The sequence below is a fragment of the Salvelinus sp. IW2-2015 genome, linkage group LG18 (genome assembly GCF_002910315.2).
Source record: "Salvelinus sp. IW2-2015 linkage group LG18, ASM291031v2, whole genome shotgun sequence".
Taxonomy (NCBI): Eukaryota; Metazoa; Chordata; class Actinopteri; order Salmoniformes; family Salmonidae; genus Salvelinus; species Salvelinus sp. IW2-2015.
Genome location: NC_036858.1, coordinates 45,208,867 through 45,225,889, shown reverse-complemented (window position 1 = coordinate 45,225,889; position 17,023 = coordinate 45,208,867). Strand labels below are relative to the sequence as shown.

Genomic DNA, 17,023 nt, shown 5'->3' with positions numbered 1-17,023 from the left:
TCCACCCAAGTTGTGTTTTCCCCGCATTTGGATTTTAAAATGTTATACTATCAGAACACTTTTTTTTTCTCTCCCGGAGCTTTTCTTTTCCTTGGGAAAGGAGAGAGAGAGTGGCTCGCTCAACACAAAAGCAGGCCCCAACAAAACAGGCACAGGGGCAAGCAGGAAGAGACTTTGATTATATGAGGATACATGAGGATCATGAGGATAATGTACTTTTCTATTTGACCAAATCATGGTTTTAGCCTCTTAAACAAAATGGTCACAGTCTGTAGTCCATTCTTGTAGGCTTTTCAGTATAGACATACTCTCTAACTTTCATTTTACTTCAATGAGGCCTCATCTTCTTTTTTTGGGGTTATTTTTTACCCCTTTTTCTCCCCAATTTCATGATGTCCAATTCGTAGTTACAGTCTTGTCCCACTGCTGCAACTCCCATACGGACTCGGGAGAGGCGAAGGTTGAGAGCCGTGTATCCTCCGAAACACGACCCCGCCAAGCCGCACTGCTTCTTGACACACTGCTCGCTTCACCCGGAAACCAGCCGCACCAATGTGTCAGAGGAAACACCATACAGCTGGCTGAAGTCAGCGTGCATGCGCCCGGCCGCCACAAGGAGTCACTAGAGCGGGATGGGACAAGGACATCCCAGCCGGCCAAATCCTCCCGTAACCCGGATGATGCTGAGCAAATTGTGCGCCGTCACATGGCCGGCTGCGACACAGCCCGGGATCGTACCCGGATCTGTAGTGTTGCCTCTAGCACTGTGATGCAGTGCTCTCTTGCTCTTTCATTCTCCTCAGCAGAGGCAGCTCGCAAGGAGCAAGAGAATAGTTCTCGAAATCGGGGCTACAATTTGGCAGGCTGCAATTTTATTTATCGGCTTTTCATTTATTTTATCGCACAAAAGCCGGCAATGTGGTTGGGTTGTTCATTCTCTGAGGGGGCTTTTTGTCCTTTGCTCCAGAGTTGTCTCACAGTGCCTTTGTCTGCTTAGATCTGCAGTGCGGACATCAAGCTCACTGGCCCACTCTACATAGGCTACAAACAAGCATGCACACCAGCACACACACACGTGAGCTGGGGTACAATACATCTGATATATGTAGAATGAAGTGTACTTCCTGAATTTCCATTTACAAGATGAAAAGAGAGAAAAAAGGATCAATGCAGACCCACTCGCTAACAAATTACTGTTTTTTTTACACACAACCAAACAAACTGTTATGCAGACAGAAACACACTGGTATGGAGTGTGTTGTCTCTTCACCATTGCCTGTGTATGATTGCCTGTTACAGCCCAAGAGCTGGGTACATGGTGCGTGGTGGGACGCTTGATTGGTTTCCAGTCACACATTGAGCAAGGGAATAGTCCTGGCCAGTCCTGGCCAGGGTCATGGGGTGAGGTCAGTGGGTTAGGGAGTTACTGTAGGGTCATTGGATCTAGGCCACAGAGCCAAATTTAACCAAGAAAGAAACAAATCCAATTCCAGTACTTATCTCAACACCTCATCACATCACGCAGCTGATGCTTTTCAATATCTGGTGTGCTACCCTGTTTAAAATTGTATTCATTCATGCGTGTCTGTTCAGATGTGTGTGTGTGTGTGTGTGTGTGTGTGTGTGTGTGTGTGTGTGTGTTTTGGGGTGGCAGATAGCAAAGAGGTTAAGACCGTTGGGCAAGTAACAGAACGGTTGCTGGTTTGATTCCTCTCGCCCCAACTAGGTTAAAAATCTGTCGATGTGCCCTTAAGCAAGGCACTTAACCCCAATTTCTCCTGTAAGTCGCTCTGGATAAGAGTGTCTGCTAAATGACTAAAATGTAAATGTTTTCAAATACAGTAGGTGTGTATTTGCGAGTATACCGTGTATTCCTGTGAGCTCTTGCCTGCGTGCCCATGAACCAGCGAGGCAGAGCAATGTTTGATGGAGGGAGATGTGAGCCTTAAGTGGTGGACAAGGGAAATTTGCACTGAGCAAATAAATGTCAAGTTAAGTGCCTGTTGAAATTGCCTCCATGTGGGAAGCAGGCTGCATCCAAGCGTTGCTGTCGGGGAGAAAATAGGAAATAAAAGGCAGAAGAACAGCAGCCATGACAGATTTCAGAAAACACTATGATAATCTCTTCAATTTTGGATCTGCTGGATTGTCTCCATATAGAGCCAGCCTGAGGGCCAGAGTCCTTCCTACAGTAACACCTTAACCTGTTTAGGTCTGCCCTTGTTTGCGCTCTGCTGCTAATGATCTTTTTCTTGTGTGTTTGTTTTGATTAGGAATGAGTACTCTGTGAATGTGTGTGTGCGTGCGCTCAGCTGTACGATTGTGCACCCTGATACATGTCAGACATGTTTTTAAGTTATGTACCCAGTAGGTCCCTCAGGTCCTCTGGCACTGGCCTTTTAACTATCCCGAAGCCTAGGACCAAGAGGCATGGAGAGGCAGCCTTGAGTTACTATGCCCCCAGCCTCTGGAATAGCCTGCCAGAGAACCTGAGGGGTGGCAAAACTGTGGACATATTTAAAATACAGTTGAAGTCAGAAGTTTACATACACCTTAGCCAAATACATTTAAACTCAGTTTTCACAATTCCTGACATTGAATTCGAGTGAAGATTCCCTGTCTTAGGTCAGTTAGGATCACCACTTTATTTTACGAATGTGAAATGTCAGAATAATAGTAGAGAGATTGATTTATTTCAGCTTTTATTTCTTTCATCACATTCCCAGTGGGTCAGAAGTTTACATACACTGAATTAGTATTTGGTAGCATTGCCTTTAAATTGTTTAACTTGGGTCAAACGTTTCGGGTAGCCTTCCACAAGCTTCCCACACTAAGTTGGGTGAATTTTGGCCCATTCCTCCTGACAGAGCTGGTGTAACTGAGTCAGGTTTGTAGGCCTCCTTGCTCTCACGCACTTTTACAGTTCTGCCCACAAATTTTCTATGGGATTGAGGTCAGGGCTTTGTGATGGCCACTCCAATACCTTGACTTTGTTGTCCTTAAGCCATTTTGCCACAACTTTGGAAGTATGCTTGGGGTCACTTTGGAAGACCCATTTGCGACCAAGCTTTAACTTCCTGACTGATGTCTTGAGATGTTGCTTCAATATATCCACGTAATTCTCCTACCTCATGATGCCATCTATTTTGTGAAGTGCACCAGTCTCTCCTGCAGCAAAGCACCCCCACAACATGATGCTGCCACCCCAGTGCTTCACGGTTGGGATGGTGTTCTTCGGCTTGCAAGCCCCACCTTTTTCCTCCAAACATAACAATGGTCATTATGACCAAACAGTTCTATTTTTGATGTTAGACTATTAGTATGATGTTTTTCCCCATGTGCAGTTTCAAACCGTAGTCTGGCTTTTATATGGCGGTTTTGGAGCAGTGTCTTCTTCCTTGCTGAGCGGCCTTTCAGGTTATGTCGATATAGGACTCGTTTTACTGTGGATATAGATACTTTTGTACCCGTTTCCTCCAGCATCTTCACAAGGTCCTTTGCTGTTGTTCTGGGATTGATTTTCACTTTTCGCACCAAAGTACATTAATCTCTTGGAGACAGAACGCGTCTCCTTCCTGAGCGGTTTGATGGCTGCGTGGTCCCATGGTGTTTATTCTTCCGTACTATTGTTTGTACAGATGAACATGGTACCTTCAGGCGTTTGGAAATTGCTCCCAAGGATGAACCAGACTTGTGGAGGTCTACCATTTTTTGTCTGTAAAAAATTGTTGGAAAAAATGATTGTGTCATGCACAAAGTAGATGTCCTAACCGACTTGCCAAAACTATAGTTTGTTAACAAGACATTTGTGGAGTGGTTGAAAAATGAGTTTTAATGACTCCAACCTAAGTGTATGTCAACTTCCAACTTCAACTGTTGATCTTAAAACACCCTTTTCACTATGCTTTTCCTTAGGGTGCTTTTTAGTGTTGCAATTTTTATTGCTATTATTTTGTTATTTATCCTCATGTTTCTGTTTTTATCTGCATTGTTTTTATAAAACAATTTTCCTGTGAAGCATTTTGCGTTGCATTCATGTCTGAAATGTGCTATGTAAGTAAAGCTTGAATTAATTTGATTAGATAAGTGTGTGTGTTTGCATTGTTGCTGTGCACGCAAAAGTGTGAAATCAAAGGTAGGTACTTCTTCTTACGTGGTGAGTCTAATTAAAAGACTCCTTCCTATCAGACAGACAGACAAACTCAACAGTTCCCCCTTCCTTTCCTGCTTCTCCTGACACTTAGGTTATATCCGTGCTCCCCTAGAACCTTGGTCCCAGAGGAGAGCGATGTAAACAGACTCAGTTTCAGAGGTTTATTTTGGCACTGCTGTTGCCACCCTGCCTTGCACGCTGTGTGGCCCAATGGGGTCATGGCATAGGTGGGTTTGTGCGAGTGAGAGGGGGAAGTTGGCTTTTTAAATAGATCCAATCTCCCATCTCAGCATTTACCTCAGCATGCTCCTCCTGTTACTGACAGCAACTGATGCATGAACAGACAAACCACACTCTCTCTCTCCCTCCACACACACACACACACACACACACACACACACACACACACACACACACACACACACACAGCGATGGCACGCGCCCACAGCGACCTTTAATCTTCAGACCTTCTGCCCTCTGTCACGGCTCACAGAGAAAGCCGTGCTGAGGGTTCACAGAGAGTCAAACACTCTTCACACAGCCTGTGTGTGTGTTCTGTTGTCTGGGGAAAAGCTGAGACTGTGGCAGCCTAATGGCAGATTAAGGGTCCCGAAGGACAGTGGTGCTTTTCTCTGTCATCCCAGTCTGTGAGCGTAGGAGTGAAAGGCAGCCAAACAGACAGAAGAGAGACTGGGGAAGGAAGCCAGTGTGGTACACCCATCTTGGCACCATTACCACTTAAGCTACTTAACCAGCCAGCCCCTAGCTGAGTGTTAAGTGTTAGTGTTCTCTGGGGAGATGGCGAGTGGGGCTGGGGGCCCCTTCTAAAGTCCCCGTGGTGCATCTTAAAATTGCTGTCATGTTCTAAAGATTAACTGAGGAAAATATTTTTGTCTTGGCCTTGCCTTTGTGTAAGGGGAATACAATCGGTTCCAAACTGGTATCCTCACAAGGCATTCAACAAATAGAGGGACTGAGGCGTACAAACCAGATAACACTGCTGCGGCCTTTGTGTTTGAATTGAAGTCTTCTTGAGCAGTTTTGTGGGGTTATTGTTTACAACGCCCTCTATAAGAACAATACAGAAGGATAAAGCTCCGTCCTTGGCTATGAAATATTCATTACTGCTACTTTATGACCCTCATACCAAGGGTTGGCCAGCCACTGAATGAAATCTGTTTTGTTATGTATAAGCACAGGAAAGTGAGCATTGCCTACCTTATTTCGCTGTACCACTGCCTGACCAGCCTTGCAAACCCTAGCAATTACGTTCTGAATCCATTCATTGACTCAAGGGGCAGATTTAACGATGTATCATATCTGTTTCGATAGGCTTGTCAAAATAGTGGAGTATGTGTTTACAAAGTGGCGGTTTTCCACACTGTGGCCCTTTCCAAGGTCTCCTCCTAGGTTTTGTAGAAGTTGGGTATTGGTAATAAACATGGGTCTTTGGACTGCAGTAATGACCCTTGCTTTGCAAACCAAACCATATGATCAAATGCCATCTACCACAATAACCCTCACACCTGGTACTCCCCACTCCCCACAGTCTAGTCTGCTTTCATTTCTCTTCCTGCATTTTGAGGACCTTCTCTTAGTATTGAAGTCAAGGCTGCCTGATTGACTTGACAAACAGGGTCAAATTAAGGGTTGATGGAGTCATCCACACACCTGACTATTGTTTAATACCACTTATTCAGTTTAGCGTATTTTTCAAGCCTCTGTTAGGTCCTACTGTAGCTGTCCTCTCCGTCTTTCAGTAGCGTTCAAGGTGTTCTCTAGCTGGGCTGTCTGTAGCCGTCTAACTCCCCTGCTGTTCAGAACACAGACAGACAGACAGACACAAGGCTCCTGCCCCTGAGCAGAGAGGTATCGTCAGATAGGGCTATCTGGGGAAATCACCTCATCATATCCAGGGAGAGGACAGCACCAGAAGCAGCACACAGTACTGTCACCTCAGATACTACCTCTACAAACAGCCTCTCAGGACACTTTTCCCTGACACGCCCAAAATAACCATCCGTAATGATGTTATTAACAGTCTGTGATTGCTTTGGCAAAGCGACAGATACCTTGTTAAGCTCATTGTCCTATGTCTTCTATTCTTCTCCCCCTTCTCTCTTATTGCTGCAGTTGCGACTCCGAGAACCGTTACCTTGGCAACCCCCTCAGAGGAACGTGCTACTGTAAGTATCCCGCCGCTGCAGTCACACCTGAGTCTCCATTGCATCTTTGTCCTCCAGATGTTGCCGTGGTCCTGATCAGTTGCAGCATACCACACATCTGCACATCTCTTTGACCTTTGCCGTGAAGTGAGTTGGCTAAGCAGATGGACGTTTTTAGTCTGTGCCAGGCAGCATGGCAGCAATCGACTGTAGATTTGTCTGGCTCTAAACTTGATTTGAAAGATTTGTAGCAGGAGATGGTAGCAGGGTTTAGAGGGGCTTCTGTCTCCAGATGTCAGTGTCAGACCAGTGGCCTCATTGATTTGACTCATTTGCAGTAAATTGGTGGGTTTTCAAGTTAAAGTACATGGGGGAATATTTGACTCAAAACAGATGTTTGCATCAGCCGGTGGAATTTGGTCCACTGACCAGGGTTGAAAGGGTAGCTGTTTTGGACGAAGTTCAAGTACTGTCCCTTCCAATAGTAATCCTGTTGAGTGTATTCATGCATGAATGTAGTTCTATGAGAGAGGTTGTCAATTGTAACTTTGATGCTAGTAGTCAGAATTGCTTAGGTCAGGAAATCATCAAGTATCCCTTTGTTCAGAACAAATGCAAACATTTTTTGTCGAAGCAATGCTTTCACTTACCTAGTTCAAAACTAACCATGTACTGTACATATACCACACTCTACATGTAGTTTTAACATTTTGTTTCAATAGTTGATATTCAGAGCTATTAAAAAACACGAAACACCCACCATAAAAGAAAACAGTGGACTGTCCTTTAAGTTCTTTAAAGGAAGAAGAGCAACCAGAGCTCTAGAACAACACAACCCTTCACAACATCAAAACACATCCAGATATATAGAAAACAAATCTCTACTGTCAACTATTGAACTAGTACTGTTCTGTATTTGTACTGTCAGATTCTAACCAGCTTTAGAAAGGTTAAGTACATGCACCGGCATCACTCACTGTGTTCCCCACTGTCTTCTGTTGCTCATGACAGATTGTGTCTGTTCAGCTGACTGGCATTATGTCTGAGTAAGGAGGGCACTAGGTGGCACCCTCGCTGTACAGTGTACCCACAGTTACCAGGAGGCAGTGGAGGACGTGGCTGTGTAAATCACTCCCAATCACTATGGTCACTCTGAGAGGTGTCTATCCGCCTATCTCTGTTTGGCTACGGACTGTGTCCCCTGAGCGACATGTCGTATCCTGATCGTTCCCCTGCGTCGGTTGAGAGGGTTCAAAGTCTTTAGGGAGCAAATGGACAAGCTATCTGCCAGGTCTGTTTGAACATGGCCAAACAAGCACACGGATACTCTAAATGGCACATTAGAAATACATTTGTTTCCTGTGTTCCTTTATCATACGCTATTCTATCAAATAGAAAAGTGGCTGTAAATCATCTATTAGCATGCTATTCAGATCTCACGGTGGACATGGAGGACAAATAAGAGCTCTATTTGAGGTCTGTGAGAAAGTGGGACTGATTTTCATCCTACATGGCATTTCAAATCTCCATAACAGGCAGGGTCATCAGCAAAGCTGTCGTTCACCTCAGAGGACTGAAAGGTCGGCCATGTTTGATGACTGATAGTGTTTTCCATTATGTCACGAGCGCAGAAACTTAGGCTCAAAGGTTAAGCCCCACTTAAGTGCTACAATTATGTCATAACCAATCAAGATTCAAAGCTTTTATCATGTTGTTTTGCTAAAGGCGAGCTATTGTGAGTCAAGCCCTGCCTTTCCTAGAAGCATTACCTGTGCAGATGTGTAGGATTTGTTGGACATGTAGGATGTGCCGATGTGTAAGCTGGGATGTGGATGTGAAGGTTAAAGAGACTAATTGGTCCAATTATGCCTAATGAATCAGGGCGACTGAAGGGTAGAACACACGGCCTTCTGGGAACGGAGTGTGACATCCTCTATTTGAGGGGATTGATGTTTACTTTGCACGTTCATTACATGCTAATTATTTAACCATCTACTAATGTCAATTGTGACAAGGCAGAAATCTAGCACAATGACACTAATAATGATAGTGAGAGTAACGATGATGAGGAATGACATTTTATTAATGGAGATGTTGCTACTGTACTAGTCGAACTACTAGTACTTCTACAACTACTTTATGGCTTCAATATGTACTTCTACTACTAATAATAGTACTTAGTAATTATACTAATGGTAGGCCTAATACTACCTACCATTGGAAACTGATCTAGGTCATTCTTCCAATCAACGTGAAAAATACATTAGATTTGAGAAAAGTATGAAGGGAAAGGGGGAGACCTAATCAGTTGTATAACTGAATGCCTTCAACTGAAATGTGTCTTCCACATTTAACCCCTCATGTGACCAGTACTGTTTTCATCTCATTTCAACCAGAGTTGTAAACATTGAAATTAGGGTAAAACTTCAAATTAAATTATTTGACTTAACCTGACTAACAGGTTGTTACATCAATCTAATATCAACATAATCATCAGAACTATGTATATGTAGAAATTGCGTAGACAAATTCGACATAGAAATTTTTAAAATCCTTTTCATCCTATATTTAATATACTGTATAGTGGGTGGTCTGTGGAATGGCATATACAATGTCAACCACTACTCAACCTCATCATAAATTGATTCATTTACTTAAGTCCAAGTATTTAAGTTGAAATTTTACCATAATATCAATATTTACAATTGTGGTTGAAATGAGATGAAAACAACACATTGATTCCATGTCACAATACGTTGACAAATTACGATGAAACAACGTTGATTCAACCAGTGTGTGCTCAGTGGGTTCCCACTGGAATGTAATCATGGCTGATGCTAATGAGGAAGCTGGTCGTCAGTGGCTGACCAGGTTAGTGTGGGTAATGAGTTGCCCTCACAGTGGATCAGTGTCAGCTAGGAGGCCCTAATGAGAAGGAGCCACCAAGTGTGTCCCACCAGCCCCGCCACACGCCATTACCAGCCTCAAGCTCCTTATCATGAGAGGATCAGGCACTCTGCACTAAACACTAAACACTATCTGACAGGCACTCTGCGCAGACGCCTAACCAGTGTCAGATAGATACAGTGAGAGAGATACTCTCCCCAGACGCAAGCACGGAGGCTTCTCTGTGCTGATAATCTCTACTTGCTAATTGTAGACTGGCTGTGTAGACTATGGTCTTGAACCTCAGTGTTGTCACGAAGAGTGTCGGTTCGACTCGACTGAGGGAATTATCTCCATATAAACTCATTTTAGTAATACTGAGCAGACAACTTAATTGTACAATAGATGTCTGAGCATTATCAGTCAGGCAGTTGGCACAGACAGATGAGTAGTACCATCAGACAAGCACATGTTCATAGCTATTTTACAGAAGATACCTCCATTATAGGTGGTACTTTACCTGGGGGCCCAGAATAATCAAGGAAACCACTTATTCTGAGCAAGTGTCCTGAGTGTAAATTCTCAATAGCTCGGTTTCCATGCGAATATTCTAAAATCTGCATAAAAACAATATGCGCATTTTCCCACCGGAGCTATGTTTCATGTTGCAGATAAAAGGGTGTGTATGATGATGGTGCACATGAACAGAACTGTTGTGGTTAAATTCCCATGTACCAAATAAAATAAATAACAAATAAATGGGTTTCCAGCGGGTTTTCATCTCTACTGATGGTTTTGTCACAAAATATGTTGTTATATAGCGAATATGTCACGTTCTTGACCTTATTTTCCCTTATTTTGTATTTAGTTAGTATGGTGAGGGCGGGAGTTGGGGTGGGTTGTCTATGTGTGTTTTCTATGTTGGGTTTTTTGTGTTCGGCCTGGTATGATTCTCAATCAGAGGCAGCTGTCAATCGTTGTCCCTGATTGAGAATCATACTTAGGCAGCCGGTGTTTCACGTGTTGTTTGTGGGTGTTTGTCTTCCGTGTATGTAGTTGTGCCACACGGGACTGTTTGTCGGTTAGATTCTCTTTTGCTATTTTGTTTCGTTTAGTGTTCAGTTTATTTATAATAAATATGGACACTTTCCACTGCGTTTCTGACGAAGAGGAGGAAATCTGCCGTAACAGAATGTGCCTACTCTGGTCTTGGCATGTGCGCTAAAGCCAGCAGCTTACATATACAATGCAGGTAGGTTAGCCTACATGATGAGATTAATATGGACAAAAGAGTAAGATCATTTTTCATTAGTCAAACGGCAGCCAAGCATTGATCATCATGTCATCAGAATAAGACCCTCAATATTAATTGGATAGGATCATCAAGCTCATCACTGTGCACTTTTCACCACCCTGTGAAGTTCATCGTTTATTTCATCTGTAGCCTGATGAACTGCATGCTTTTCCGAGTCGTAGTGGGAGGACTACACAATATATCATTGCGAGACTCCAAGTTTACCGTATGATGGTTATTATATCAATATTTGCGCATAAAGCCATTTCCACCGCCATTTCTCACAGAATTAATTACAGACATAAAGAAGGGGAAAGGGGATACCTAGTCAGTTGCACAACTGAAATGTTTATTCCACATTTAACCAACCCCTCAAAATCGGAGGTCGACGTTTATTGTTATGAGTCTTGTTCTAGAGGCAGAACTGAACTGGCTATACTGTAAAAATTCACGAAAACAAAAATGTGCTTTTTGGTCATAATTTAATTTAGGCATTTGGGTTAGCAGGGTGGTTAAGGTTAGGTTGTAGGACTTTGTGGCTGTGCCAGCTAATGACCACTATGCAGAGCTGCCTCCAGAACAAGATTCATGACGAAAAACTCTAACCTGCACAAAAAGGACACACCTTGTCGTTAAATTTTTTTATCCGACATGTACTTTACTTGCGTAAAAAGGTTGGATGGAAACCTGGTTATTGGTGTTCTTTTTGAGGAAAAAAAAGTTTAACTAATTGCTTTCCCTCTGTACTAATGCTATACATGCATTTATTTGTCTTTGGAGAAAGTGTTTCAAATGCAAGGTAATGAATAGTAACAGGCATTAAATGAAATCTCCAAGTGCATCCTGTATCGCTGATGTTGAATAGGGCATCATGCTGTTTCAACTTACTGGATGCAGACTTCTAAATATGAAATGACTTTACAGGTGAGATTTTGCTCTTTCTTTTAGATTCTGAATAAAGTTACACAGTATGCTAATACCATGACTTGTCTATAGCAACTTTAGTCTTGTGTAGCTCATTTGATGCTTACATTGCCAAATTTAAGTTATCTTTGTAAGGTAAAATGTGTGCCCAATGAACATGTTGACCTTTATGTAATGTATGCAAATAATTTAGATTATCCGAGGGGAAATTGTTTTGTTATTTCTCTGATGGGAGTTTTAATTTGCACTTGTTGCTTTTGCATCACAGTGGCAAATATTATATCAGGCATGAAATCTAACATATTGAAAAATGTTAGATGTTGAAAAGGATTGTGCAACTTGACAAGTCTTCCACTGCATAATGTCATTGTTTTCAGCAGGGATTCTTTGAGTGGGCACGGCATTTGTCTAAGTATACTGTACATTAATAAGCACCATACACTGGTACCAAACACCCTAGAAACCTCACAATGTCCCTTTTTGAATTTCTCTGCACTTCTGTGTCCTCTTTACAGAGCATGTAGAACTGTTTGAAGTTTACTGAAGACCCTTATGGGATAAACAACACACAGGAACGTGTGTGCCCGAAGCGGGATGGAGAAAGAGTCACGCATTGGCTTTGATCTGATATCTGCTAATTCCTTTAATTCGGCATGGCGACTAAACAAAACGCAACTATTTGTCGAACATAATTTCCTTTCGTCTCGCTAAGGCTTGAAATGTGCGTTCTGAAAGGAAGTCAAATGAAGTCCTCTCTGAACTCAGCAGGAGTATTTTTTGTCGAGTTAGAACGATGATAAACAATTGTTTGTTCTTCTCACGTGGCTGATAAACAGCAGTTCATAGAAGCCGTGAAATGGGGAAGTGAATGGCACAGTGTGAGCTTCTGAGACAGACAGAAGTGCATTCAGCTGTCATTGACTAACTATGAAGATGGTATTTCCTCATAGTGTTTGGTTGTGATGGTCATTGTGTTTATAGGCTTCGCAGGATGCACAACTCCAGTCCACAAGGACTGTATCCCTGCGTTTTCAAATGGTCCCTGGCACTGAATTGATGAGTTCATATCATTGAATGCCCAGAGAGTGCACATACCTGGCCTCCTATGTCTGATCAAATTGAAAAAAAGGAAAACCAGCAGGACCTGCAACCACTTGAGGACCGGAGTTCAGTTGTGCATTGGGTTGCACATTTTGGGGAATATTCAAAGGTGGAAACTTGCCGTGGGAATTAACGGGAATATGTGGGAATTAACGGGAATATATGGGAATTAACAGGAATATATGGGAATTAACGGAAATATATGCAAATTAATATTAATACCATTTAAATGTAGATGTTTTTTATATTGGATATATTTACCATATATGGAGACAGAAACATAAACCTTTTTTTAGACATAATTGCAAATGATTAAATCCTTCCAATAGAAATAAAAATAAACATTTTAGTTACGAATTAAACTTTAATTAAATTACTTGACTCTTCACATGGGATGATTTCACTGAACAACAAAAGAAAGGGAATATTGAATGATCCCCAATGATCCATCGCATCTCCCAAAAATGTTTTCAACATATATCTGTAAAATTATAGTCTAGAAACTAAAGCTTTGGTTGTCTTCCGCTCAGGCTTCCATGTCTTCTCCCTGGACCTCCTCAATGTCCACCTCTTGAACATCAGACTCTGAGGCCTCATCTTCACTGTCACTTTCCAACCTTGTTGAGGATGGATTGTTGTCAGGCTCAAAAAGCCTCAAATTTCCCTGGATGGCCACCAAATTTTCAACCCTTGTATTGGTCAGCCTGTTGTGTGCTTTGGTGTGTGTGTGTTCCCAAACAAGGACCAGTTGCGCTCTGAGGTGGCTGATGTTGGTGGGATTTGGAGGATGATGGAGGCAACAGGGGAAAGAGCCTCAGATCCACAAATTCCCTTCCACCAGGTGGCTGATGAGATATGTTGGCACGACTGCCATATTGCATCTCCATCCCAAAGCCCTTGCCTGGAAGTGTACTTCGCCAGACTGCCAAGAAACTTGCCCTCATCCAGGCCAAGGTGGAGAGACACAGTAGTGATGACACCATGGGCCTTGTTGATCTCTGCACCAGAGAGGATGCTCTTGCTAGCATACTTGGGGTCCAACATGTACGCTGCGGCGTGTATGGGCTTCAGGCAGAAATCTTCACGCTTTTCCATGTTTTTCAGAACTGCAGTTTCTTCTTCTGCAGTACGGATTTCTTCTCTTACATCTGCAAGCAGAGTATGAACATCAGACGGGATGCATTGTCTCCCTCAATCCCTGCAATGGCTACTGCTATAGGTTTCAGGAGTTTCAGGCTGCTTACCACACTCTCCCAAAATACATCATCCAGGAGGATCCTCTTGATGGGGCTGTCCATATCGGCAGACTGTGATATGACCATTTCTTGGAGAGACACCATCCCCTCCAGGAGACTGTCAAACATGATGACAACACCACCACAACGGGTGTTGCTGGGCAGCTTCAATGTGGTGCTCTTATTCTTCTCACTTTGCTTGGTGAGGTAGATTGCTGCTATAACTTGATGACCCTTCACAAACCATTTCATTGTCTCTCTTGTAGTGTATCCATTGTTTTCAGTGCCATAATGTCCTTGAGGAGCAGATTCAATGCATGAGCAGCACAGCCAATGGGTGTGAAGTGAGGGTAGGACTCCTCCACTTTAGACCAAGCAGCCTTCATGTTCGCAGCATTATCTGTCACCAGTGAAAATACCTTCTGTGGTCCAGGGTCATGGATGACTGCCTTCAGCTCATCTGCAATGCTTCTGCAAACCTTCCTGCAACCGGCCTCACCCATTGTGGTACGGATCTGCAATTTATTTAACTTTATAACTGGAACCTCCGTCAGAAGCTAGCCATTAGCAGCTAGCCAGCTAATTAGCTGCTAGCTATTTAGTCATTGTTAGCCACTGCTAGCGGTCTTTACCTTTAGCTCAGACACCAGCCTCTTTAGCCCGGATAATACCTGCCAGTCTGCTCAGTGCGATATCAGCCCTGAGCATATCGGACTGCTTTTCTCCACTACATCACCGGATTCCTGCCGCAAGCTCTGGACCATTACACTGGATCATCGCAGCTAACTAGCTGCTACCGAGTGGCTATTGTGGCTAACACTCTTGGCCAGAAGCAAGCACCAGTTAGCCTCGAGCTAGCCTCCTGCTAGGCCCATCTCCCGGCTAGCCAACAAAGTACACCAACTACAATACCTCTCTTGCCAATTGGCCTGGACTCTTTGTCGACACGGAGCCCCGCTGATCCATCACGACTGCTGGTCTGCTGACGTAATTTGTCCGATGTGCTCTCAATCGGCCTCTGCGTCGTGGATGTCGGTGAAGACCCATCTGCTAGCCCCGGTTAGCTAGCTTTCTGAACGCCGTGTCTCCCACTCGCCTAGCGTAGTAACGCCTAGCGTAGTAACGACTACCGAACGGCTCCCTGTTTCATCTATTGCTGCTCATTGGACGCTATGATCGCTCAGATACACAGCTGATGCCTGCTGGACTGTTCTTTTAACACGGTACTTCATTTTGTTTATCTGTTGGCCCCAGCCTCGAACTCAGGCCCTGTGTGTAGCTAACTGACCCGCTCTGCCCATTCATCGCCATTTATCCATTGTTGTTGTATTAGCTGTTTACCCGTTGCTGTCTTACCTGTTGTTCTCTTAGCTCTCCCAATCAACACATGGTTGCTTTTTGCCTCTCTCTAATGTCAATATGCCTTGTATACTGTTGTTTAGGGTAGCTCTCATTATTTTATTTTACTGCGGAGCCCCTAGTCCCGCTCAACATGCAGTAGATAGCTCCTTTGTCCTACCCCCCACACATGCGGAGACCTCACCTAACTTAACTGGTGCCTCCAGAGATGCATCCTCTCTCATCGTCACTCAATCCCTAGGTTTACCTCCTCTGTACTCACACCCTACCATACCCTTCTCTGTACGTTATGCCCTGAATCTATCCTACCACGCCCAGAAATCTGCTTCTTTTATTCTCTGTTCCCAACGCACTAGACGACCAGTTCATATAGCCTTTAGCCGTACCCTCATTCTACCTTCTCCTCTGTTCCTCTGGTGATGTAGAGGTTAACCCAGGTCCTGTGTGTCCCCAGGCGCTCTCATTTGTTGACTTCTGTAACCGCCAACCCTGATGTCCTAGCCGTGTCTGAATCCTGGCTTAGGAAGGCCACCAAAAATTCTGAAATTTCCATCCCGAACTACAACATTTTCCATCAAGATAGAACTGCTAAAGGGGGCATAGTTGCAATCTACTGCAGAAATAATTTGCAGAGTTCTGTCATACTATCCAGGTCTATGCCCAAACAGTACAATCCTAAATCCGTAAACATGGGCACCCTCATAGATATCATCCTGACCAACTTGCCCTCTAAATACACTTCTGCTGTTTTCAACCAGGATCTCAGCGATCACTGCCTCATTGCCTGCGTCCGTTACGGGTCTGCGGTCAAACGACCACTCCTCATCACTGTCAAACGCTCCCTAAAACACTTCTTGAGCAGGCCTTTCTAATTGACCTGGTCCGGGTATCCTGGAAGGATATTGACCTCATCCCATCAGTAGAGGATGCCTGGTTGTTAATTAAAAGTGCCTTCCTCACCATCCTAAATAAGCATGCCTCTTTCAAAAAATGTAGAACTAAGAACAGATATAGCCCTTGGTTCACTCCAGACTTGACTGCCCTTGACCAGCACAAAACATCATGTGGCGTACTGCACTAGAATCAAATAGTCCCCGCGATATGCAACTTTTCAGGGAATTCAGGAACCAATATACACAGTCAGTTAGGAAAGCAAAGGCTAGCTTTTTCAAACAGACATTTGCATCCTGCAGCACTAATTCCAAAAGGTTTGGAACACTGTAAAGCCCATGGAGAATAAGAGCACCTCCTCCCAGCTGCCCACTTATCTCAATAAGCAATTCTCTACGGCTGGCCATGCTTTCCACATGGCTACCCCAACCCCGGTCAACTGCCCGGCACCCTCCACAGCAACCCGCCAAAGCCCCCACCATTTCTCCTTTACCCAAATCCAGATAGCTGATGTTCTGAAAGAGCTGCAAAATCTGGACCCCTACAAATCAGCTGGGCTAGACAATCTGGACTCTCTCTTCCTAAAATTATCCGCCACCATTGTTGCAACCCCTATTACTAGTCTGTTCAACTTCTCTTTCGTGTCATCTGAGATTCCTAAAGATTGGAAAGCGGCCGCAGTCATCCCCCTCTTCAAAGGGGTAGACACTCTAGACCCAAACTGTTACAGACCTATATCCATCCTGCCCTGCCTTTCTAAAGTCTTCGAAAGCCGCGTTAACAAACAGATCACCAACCATATCGAATCCCACCGTACCTTCTCCACTATGCAATCTGGTTTCCGAACTGGTCACTGGTGCACCTCAGCCACACTCAAGGTCCTAAACGATATCATAACCGGCATCGATAAAAGACAGTACTGTGCAGCCGTCTTCATCGACTTGGCCAAGGCTTTCGACTTTGTCAATCCCCGTATTCTTATCGGCAGACTCAACAGCCTTGGTTTCTCTAATGA

General features: G+C 43.9%; 1 protein-coding gene across 1 annotated transcript in view; it reads left to right on the top strand.

The window, feature by feature from the left end:
• Positions 1-17,023, top strand: part of LOC111977709 (attractin-like protein 1) — a 341,451-nt gene that overhangs the window by 152,848 nt on the left and 171,580 nt on the right. The window contains 1 exon segment of the mRNA XM_070448549.1: positions 6,287-6,339. Within this exon segment, the coding sequence (XP_070304650.1) occupies positions 6,287-6,339 (53 nt within the window).